This window comes from Strongylocentrotus purpuratus, unplaced genomic scaffold (genome assembly GCF_000002235.5).
Source record: "Strongylocentrotus purpuratus isolate Spur 01 unplaced genomic scaffold, Spur_5.0 spur5_scaffold_9, whole genome shotgun sequence".
Taxonomy (NCBI): Eukaryota; Metazoa; Echinodermata; class Echinoidea; order Camarodonta; family Strongylocentrotidae; genus Strongylocentrotus; species Strongylocentrotus purpuratus.
Window position 1 is genome coordinate 20,537,274 of NW_022145615.1, and position 10,010 is coordinate 20,547,283.

The 10,010-nt window shown below is 40.4% G+C and overlaps 1 protein-coding gene across 1 annotated transcript; it reads right to left on the reverse strand.

Moving 5' to 3' along the window:
• Positions 1 to 660: 660 nt before the first annotated feature.
• On the reverse strand, positions 661 to 4,342 carry LOC100890560. The gene is made up of 2 exons (XM_003727518.3): positions 3,196 to 4,342; positions 661 to 2,196 (listed from the first exon to the last, which is right to left on the reverse strand). The coding sequence occupies exons 1-2, from the start codon at positions 3,295 to 3,297 to the stop codon at positions 754 to 756; spliced, it is 1,545 nt and encodes a 514-aa protein (XP_003727566.2). The 5' UTR covers positions 3,298 to 4,342; the 3' UTR covers positions 661 to 753.
• Between the last annotated feature and the right edge of the window lie 5,668 nt (positions 4,343 to 10,010).

The window sequence follows — 10,010 nt, forward strand, 5'->3', positions numbered from 1 at the left end:
AATGTTTGCATGTTATACTGGTCTATGACAAGAATTTACATAATTATGAAGTTAAGCAGGGATATTGATGGAGGTCAAATGTAGAATTTAATGTCTTTGGAATTTCATTAAGCAAAGTCCCGTAGTTCTTCTCTATATACCTATTATTTCAGTACTGATATGAGAATATGATTATGGAACCAAAGGTGTAACCACCACGAATTCGGCTCGACATCAAAAATTGTTAAAGAGTTAGTCACATAATAAATTACAAGGTAAGTTTTTTTAAATACATTTCATTATGGGTAGATACCTGCAATTTTCCGTTAAGTACCTTCATATACAGAAAATGATAATATTAATTTCATACTTCAACAAACACATTGTTATTAAGACAGTCAAATCAGTTGCGAATTCAGTTATTGCTAATTCACTTCCAAACGATTGCAAATTACACTGTAACTGGACAGGGGGACGATTGAGAGATGAGAGAGGAGGGGAAGGATGTGGAGAGAAGGTCCGGGAGATTTGGGAAAGATGGAAGGAAAAGGGAAAGAGTGAAATGATTGATGTTGAGAGAGATTTCAAGATATAAGAGCATGAGAAGAGAAATACAGACTATTTAGAGAAACGGAGAGGGAGTAAAACATAGAGAGAGAGAGGGGGTGAGAGAAAGAGAGAGGATAGGAAGAGACACAGAGAGAGAGGGAGCTACAAGAAAAGAGAGTGGGATACAACAAAAAGACAGGAAGAGAGAGTACATTATGTTGGTGATCATGTCATAATGCTTTCATACGACGGAGGATCGTCGTCTTGTAGGTTCTGCGTTGCCTCAAAAGAAGGAGGATCGACGTCTTGTAGGTTCTGCGATGCCTCAAAAGAAGGAGGAGGTCGTTCATCGACTGGTGACGATACGTGTTCGACTTCGTTGTAAGTCGGAGGGAGATCATACTGTCTATTAACCTCGGCCATTGCCGACAACACATCGTGATCGACCAAAGGCGCCCTCGCCGACATCGTCGTCCTGAACGCTCGTCGAGTCGCTGTAATTCTCGCCATCGATCCCGAGGAAGCACCATTGGTCGAAACGGTATTCGGTGACGATGAGGATGACGAACGATTGACCGATGTTTGTGGTCGTCGTGGGCATTCAGCCCTTTCGATATCGTCCATGACAGATTTCTGGCACAGGTAGAGAACTCCTCCGCAAGCACCGAGGACGACGATGATACCGGCGGGAATACCAAGGAAAAAGGCAAAGTACATTCCGATCGACGGGACGCACTCGGTTCGAATCGTCATCGGCCACGCTGTCGCGTTTTGTTTCATCTCGATCATGACCGACCTGGCTTTATTCGGGACGGGGAGCGAGCAATGGTCTACATCTTCACAGCTCGTGTATAAGGCAGCCTCATCGAAGATAAGCTCTTTACGTCTAAAGGAAAACGTAACAAGGGTAGAATTATTCGACCTAGTTGATGTCGGGGTTGATGTCCATGGGTCAGCAAGAGTAAAAATGAAGGCGTAGTCGTCAGAAAGCGAGCTGACAGAAAAATGATAACTGGACTTAGTAGAGAATGAAGAACAAGGCACAAAGACATGAATTAGGGAGCCATGGACTTCATGACTTTTAAGGACTTTATCCAAGGCGCTCTTCCCTTGCATTACGTGTAGTTCGACGTCTGAGTCGGGGCAAAGACTTATCGTTACTTCAGACCCCGAGTCAAAATGTGCAGCCCAGTAATTGAAATAATCATCGGTGGGAAACATCATCGTTTCATGGACAGTATAAGAACTTGTTTGATAGCTGCGATAGGGTGTATCTAAAAGCATATATGCATCAAACAGATGATTATTGTTTGGTTCATCAGAGTTTGACGTCGCTGTGCCAATTTGCTGTGTATTTGATGACGACAACGATGAGGATGACGACGATGACAGCGTTACTGGATTCTGCTGCATGGGAATGTTGATCATACTGAATCTGGAACACAGTAGCGGTGAGAAGTTCGTATCCTGACTGATGATCGGCCGCTGGTCGCCGATTCCGACGATGATGTCGATGGTTCCGAGGGAGTATCTGACGACCAGGGCTGTGAGGAGGATGGAGATGGCGAAGAGGAGGAAGACGATGAGAGACTTTTTCTTTTTACTCATTCGTTTGTTTTTGTAGTAGCAGGTCTGACAGCATTCTGGCGCAGCGTCACAGTCGAATATCTAGAATTAAAATAGCAACGATTATTATGATTATTAGAAATCTTAGGTGTAAAATATTGAGTAAACATAATAAGATAGAACAACTTCTCATCCTACACTCGATTATAATAATATTTACCAATTACAATACCATTTATTTGTATTATCTGCTTGACAATCATTTCGTTTAAGAGTAAAGGTGAAGAAATTTGTTTGATCGCTTGTCATTGTTCAAGGGTTATTTTTGTGTGTATGTCTTCTACCCCCTCCCCCATCGTGTGTTTTATTTATAAGAAATGAGGCCCATGAAAATGGAAAAACTTCTGGTTTTTATATTTATCAGGCCTATTCCATAATGTCTCGTATACACATCAGTTTTCAATACTAACCCGCGAAACCGGCTACCAAAAGGGACCCTGATATGTTGTGATTATAGACAAATTTCACCCAGTCTTTTGGTCGATGCAATTTGAATTTTTGAGGAAATTGTTGGTCAGATGTACTAAACTACATGTACTTATTTTGCACAAATAAAATCGTAGAGCAATCTTTCGGTACAAAATTTTCTTGATTATTTTTTTCGGGGAGGGGAATAAAACAAACAAACAGCAGCCACTTACAGTATGGCACCCCCCCCCCCCCGTGGTGTAATTTCCTAAGGAAGGAGGTATCACCCTCCCCAAACACGATCTCAACTACTTTCGAAAAAAAGTCAAATCAGGGCCGATTCCAATACCTATCTTTTAGAAATCACGTTCGGATTACGTAATACGTTATTGTTATGTTCGCTCATTTCGATAGATGAAGCACAAAGCTTTTGAAACTGCCTGAGGTTGATTTTTCAAAAGTAGTTGCCTTCATTATATTCCCAATAATATGGACATAACAGTGTAGGCCCTACATCTTATCTAGTGTAGGCCTATGCTTCAAAGCAAAATGCCTAACCCATACCACCTCTTGATAACGCACCCCCCCCCCCCCCCCCCCCCCCCCAGGTACCCAATATGGCGCTCCTCCTACCTCGTCTAGAGATATATTCCACTGGTAGCCGTTCCATTCATTGGGTCTTCTGCCGTCTGTCACGCTCCGTCCGTCCCTCCCTCTGATAGATACTGGATCCATGGTCCTTAGTAAAGAGTCCTGCTTTAAAGCACTTATCCAATGTACACGATCAATCAATGTACGAGGGTATATCAAGAACCTTTATCCTCTCTACTGCTATACAAATTCGGCGATCATAAAATATGTCATAATGTGAATGGTGAACGTGAACAATATCACGGGCTTGTCAGTAGCATATTATGGTATTACATTGGTTTAACCGATGAGCAGTATAACAGAATAACACAGATATATCCTGATCAATATTTGAACAATATATATGCACCGGCACGTCAGCATAACACTTTGCTATCCACTGTTTTTACGGATGGTCCCATGAGCATACCTTACAGTATGATGATCACAAATAGTATATTCCGATAATATAATATACCACCGGCTTGTCATGCCATTCAACTGATATAACACATGCACGTTACTGGGGAATAGTCCACCACCGGTCGTATACTATTGCTCTAAATATAGAAATATCATCACAAAATAGTCATGAATCGTTGGTGCTGTGAATAGGAGGTGTGGCTTCGTCAGATTGAGAGTCGAAAATGTTCAATAGAATCTGATATATGTCCTTTTACGTGGAGGTAAATATTTAAGTAAGTACACAATGCATTTCACGCATCATGTGGCAGCGAAATATTATACATTGTAGTTGTCAGTGAGTTGCGTGCACTATGATTCGAAGACATAATACTATATGCATTATATATTTCTGTTAATTCGGTGCCCTCCAAGTCCTTTTAAGAACCAGTCTGCCACGTTGAAGTAAGGTATCACTTATCATGATAATATAAGTCGATGCAGGACCAGACAAGCAGAATTTCTCCGGTGACCGTGGTTTTACGTCTGTGCCCACATTGATAGAAGCCTATAATTATATACATGACATGTACTAACACTCCTGAACCTAATAACATACGGATCGCAAATAAAATAGTGTTTATTTAACATCACGTGCACGTTAAAGCAATACGTACAGTGCTGCCGAGTAAACAATATAGGCTCAATAACTAGAAATTAGCTACATTGCTATCAATATAGCCTGACATGTCGTCTGCGTGGCCCGGCTGTATGGTTGCTTTTCAAGTGGCGTGTCCATTTACACGTTCGCCGAGACAAATAAATAATTGATTGTGTTTTATGAGATACGGACTTTGCACTTCATTCATTTGATCAGGTCTAAAATAAGATCCATGATCTGATCAGTGTGTATGTGTCTCATGACATTGTCTGTATTTTTTTTTCTTCTCTCAAGCCAGGCGTTCCTTATTTTTGAGTGGCCCATTTTGATGTCCCCCTTTCACTGGGTGGCAGTATTTCGGCACTTCATGCAAAAAAAATGGAAATTTCAAAAGTTGAGGAGAAATTTTGAAAGATAATTTCCCATTGGTGTTAACGAGCTAGCAGGGATGAGCCTTTTATTATTATAATAATTGAGTGCACGTATTTTTCTTTGTCTATCTATAATTATGTATCTATGTCCCATATATTGGAGGTATTGGCGACATTATATATGATGCATCCTGCTACATACACAGTTGTTCTAGATTAATAGCTACTATGCCATAAAACAACCCTACCCACTGTCAGTTACCCAGTCACTGACAACCCCTTCCACTGCCAATAATATTAATAGCCAGCCAGTCGTTCTGACAATATCGTATGTGCCAAGCTATTCTTCTCGTCACATGCCAATATACCTCTATCGCTGTCTAACTTTCACATTACTGTTTGATGATCTATTAAAACTCTCCAGTATTAACTCTCTCACAATACAGTTGGTTATAATGTATGTGAAAAGAAGTCGGATATGCAGGTATACCGTATACCTCATGTAAAAACATCTCAAAACATTGATTCAAATGCTTATCCATCTCTGCATTTTACCCTAATCTATATAAAAAGATTCATTATACAAATTTATAAAACAAATTTTAGTGTGGATATAGGATCTGATGCTCTAGTTGCCAACAAAGTGTTTCTTTTGCTGGTATCCAAGTCAGGTAAATAAAGATACAAATAAAGGCAAAATCACTAGAGATAAAATTCGCCACCGTCTCTATGTCTTGAAAAACTTGTCCAATATAGGATTGATTTGAAATCACAAAATGCAGATCTTGTTGTATTCCAATGCTTCGTTCAGCCATCATTAATAGACTAACATTTTAATTTCGTGTATCTTTGTCAGTAATAAATCCAAACTGTGTGTCAGAGATCTCTTGCTTTATTTTGTGTTTGATTCTTGCCATGATAACTCTAAATAGCAGCTTTGTCACGTGGCTCATAAGGCTAATAATTGCTATTGTTCTCTGGAGCTGACATTCAATGGTATTTTTTTTTGTGCCCGGATCGCGATCGAGGGCGAGGTATAGGGCAACATAATGAAACTTGATTTGCCCATGTCATTTGGTATTTCTCCAGGGTCATTGCTAATGTACTGTGTATAGGCTTTGTGATTTCATCTATGTATAATCCAAGAGCTTCTAATATGCTTTCAAATGGAATAATGCCCCCAGCCCCCCACATGCAAGCCACACCCCGATCACACCCCGACCACACCCAGCCCTCCGACTCCGAGATCCAATATCCATTTCCGCCTCGCAAATTAGATGTGCATTGTCAGCTCGTTCATGCATCCTTACTACAGTATACAGATCCCATAGAGATATTAAGTATATATCTCTATGACAGATCCTCATCAGCTTCGGCTCGCGATTCCAGAGCAAAACACCGGGTACGTGGTGCCTGGCCGTACCCTCGAGATAGGCCAGGTGTGGGCCAATAAAGCTGATTCGATCGACTCAACGACGCGTATGACGGGCGGATCGCGCCATAAAGATGACTACTATACAACTATACATCCATCGAATGGATGTAGGGTTTTAACCAATCAGAACGCAGGAAACTGTACAACTATACAACTATACAACTATACGACTATGCAACCATACAGCTATAGAACGTATGTAAGGTTGTTACGTTTGCGGGCCGAAGTGCCATAATTGCAAACAACCATACATCCATTCAGCTTTATGGTTGTACGGTTTTAACCAATCACAATGCAGGAAACTATACAGCTATGACGGCGGGAATGTCTGTATAGTTTTATGCCTGTATGGTTTTAACCAATCATAATGCAGGAAACTATACAGCCATGGCGGCGAGAATGTCTGTATAGTTTTATGGCTGTACGGTTTTAACCAATCACAATGCAGGAAACTATACAGCCATGGCGGCGAGAATGTCTGTATAGTTTTATGGCTGTACGGTTTTATCCAATCACAATGCAGGAAACTATACAGCCATGGCGGCGGAAATGTCTGTATAGTTTTATGCCTGTACGGTTTTAACCAATCATAATGCAGAAAACTATACAGCCATGGCGGCGAGAATGTCTGTATAGTTTTATGGCTGTACGGTTTTATCCAATCACAATGCAGGAAACTATACAGCCATGGCGGCGCGGCGAGAATGTCTGTAAAGTTTTTTGCTTGTACGGTTTTAACCAATCACAATGCAGGAAACTATACAGCCATGGCGGCGGAAATGTCTGTATAGTTTTAACCAATCAGATTAAACAAAAGCGTACATCTTTATTACCACGTGCATCTCGACCTTTCTATATCTAGCTTGCTAATATAGATCGTTCCGCTTTTAAACTTTTCAATTCAAATAGTTAATTAGTGCCGCAATTCTCACCATGTCATCCGGCAGCTTTTCTGTACCGCTAATTATATGCCTATGGATGCTTTCTACGATTGTGGTAAGTACTAGACGTAGAGTCTCTACTAAAACTAAAACTAGATCTAGTACTAAAAGCCCATTTTTCTAAATTTTGAAAACACGGACCCTTCAAAGTTTAGGCCTAACTTGTTAGAATCTAGTTAAGGGATATTTTTGTTACTACTTCTAGGCTAGTAAAATAGTTTAACATATTTTTTCAGGGCATTGGGAAATGGCTAGATCTCGGTGAAGTAGAGACTAGAGCAGTAGAGGGTCTAGTAGCCTAGTACCAGCAGTCAGTAGGCCAAGGCTAGACAAGTCTTAGCCTTGGCTTAGCCTGGGTGCATTTATTGTCCATTTTTGCCTAGAATCAGCGTTTTCAAACGTCTTTCAGGCAAATTTTTAAGGTGATAAACGCAAAGTCTTTTCAAACGTCTTTAGATAGATCTAGATCTAGACCCTTTATTGAAACGCCAAAAAATTAGCGTTTTGGATGTGACATAGGGTCTAGATCTAACGTTAGGTCAGTAGATCTAGTAGTACAATAGTAGATCTAGGCCTAGGCTAGAGTAAAGAAGGGTTTTTTTCGGCCACTTAAGACAAAATCCTATTTTTTTTTACTCTTTACTTCCTATTTATTATCATTTCTTGTTCAAATCATGAAGCAAATATTATTGTTATTTAAACAAAAAAAGAATCCCAGAAAAAAATCACGAATTGCCACGACAATATCCATTTCAATTTTCACTGTTTTGGAGACGGTTATCGGCATAGCGAGACAGTTTTCGGTCGCATGTACAAAGTCAATAGGAAGCGCGCGCGCGCCGTGCGTTTCCGCGCTGACATGCTGTATAGCACTAGCGGGCGGAGCAGGTATCCCACGCCGTCCCGGAGCTCGCCATGCCGAAAACTATGACAGAGACATCGTGTGTGCGCTGCGCGCGCGGTGTCCGGCTAGCTGCTTGATTTAATACATGCGATGAGATACTTTTGAGCTTGCGACCAACACAAAATCGGGCTCTAAATCTGAAAATTACTTGAAATAAAGCTGATGTTATGGTACCCATATTCCTTACAGACACGCGTAAGATACTCGATTTTTCAGATCCTGGTAGCGGGACCGCCGATTACATCGCTAAAATGTGATATTTAAGGATATATTTTCCATTGCAAATGTGGTTCTTCAGTGACTATGGCATGTTATGGTATGTGTGGGATATGTGATGTGCTATTATGCGATGTATTTTACCATGCATCCAACGGACTGGCCGAAAACTGTCGCCGGTCGTTTACCCCCTCCTTTACTCGAGCCAGAATCAAGTTTCTGAGAAATGATAAACGTAAAGCTGTTTTGAACCTCACATACAAATCGGACCTCCTGAGTCCAACTCTTTTTTTTTCTTTACTCAACACCCCCCCCCCCCCCCCCCGCTTGTAAAATGTGGTTACCATTATTTATTCTTTTGAAAGGGGGGAGGAGTGGCCCCGTCTAATCTATTTTTGTTTAAAGGTAAAATTAACTCTTTCTTCTTTTTCTTTTTCTTTTTTTTTGGGGGGGGGGGGCAGTAATTTACCCTGAAATCGTTATGAAACAGAGGATATCATTACTAGAAGGGGAAAAATAATACAACTAAGAATTTTGAAAGACAATATAAAGGGATGTGAAAGGAAAAGTGAGAATAGAGAAAGGGCGAAGGAGAAAATACGACAGAGGATTGCAACAACATACCATAAGAGACGGAAAATAAATAATAATTAAAAAAAAAATACAAAGGAAAGGATGGGAAAAGAGAGCGAGAAAGAGAGAGAGAGAGAGAGAGAGAGAGGAAGACAGTCACAGAAATAGAGAGAGAGAGAGGGGGGGGGAGAGTTCATACGACATAGGATTGCAACGAGAAAGGAAACAAATTAGAATACAAACTAGATGGAATTCGACTGCGCGCAGTCGAAAATGATGCCTCCGTCATAGAGCAATTTTACAAACCGAAACGGAAGAAATTTTTCAAATTCAAGTTCAATTGTAATCCATTAACATGTTCTCAGAATATCGTGATTACAAGCAATTTCTCATAAACATATATGACCCTTTGATCTTTGACCTCATGACCCTAAAATCTACTCAGTTCATTGGCTCTGCAAGATTTCCTGAGTTAAATAGTAATCCATCTGTCAGTTCTAATGAGAATGCGTCCACAAGCTATTTTTGCATACATAATGAGCCCATGACCTTTGATCTTATGAACCATTCATTGGCTCTGCAAGATACATAAATGATCTAAGTTTGGCAGGAATCCATCAATCTGTTCTAATGATAATACGATCACAAGCTATTTTTGCATACATAATGAGCCGCATGACCTTGACCTTTACCTCATGACCCCAAAATCTAATCAGTTCATCAGCTCTGCAAGTAACATACATGACCAAAGTTTGGCAGGAATCCATCAATCGGTTGTTCAGATAACGCGATCACGAGCTGTTTTTGCATACATAATGTGCGCTGTGACCTTTGACCTCGTGACCCCAAAATCTAATCAGTTCATCAGCTCTGCAAGATACATACATGACCAAAGTTTGGCAGGAATCCATCAATCGGTTGTTCAGATAACGCGATCACAAGCTGTTTTTGCATACATAATGAGCCCTGTGACCTTTGACCTTTGACCTACGTGCTCCAAAATGTAATCAGATTGTTTTCCTATAGTGATACACACTATCACTAAGTTTGAAGTTTAAATCTCCAGTGGTTCTTGAGATATCATGATAACAATCTCAATGTATGGAATTTCATAAGTTGACCTCTGTGACCCTTGACCTTTGACATACGTGCTCCAAAATCGAATCAGATCGTCTTCCTATGGTGATACATACTATCCTTAAGTTTTAAGTTTAAATCTCAAATGGTTCTTGAGATATCGCGCTAACAAACTCAATACAAGGAATTTCATAAGTTGACCTCTGTGACCTGTGACCTTTGACCTACGTACTCCAAA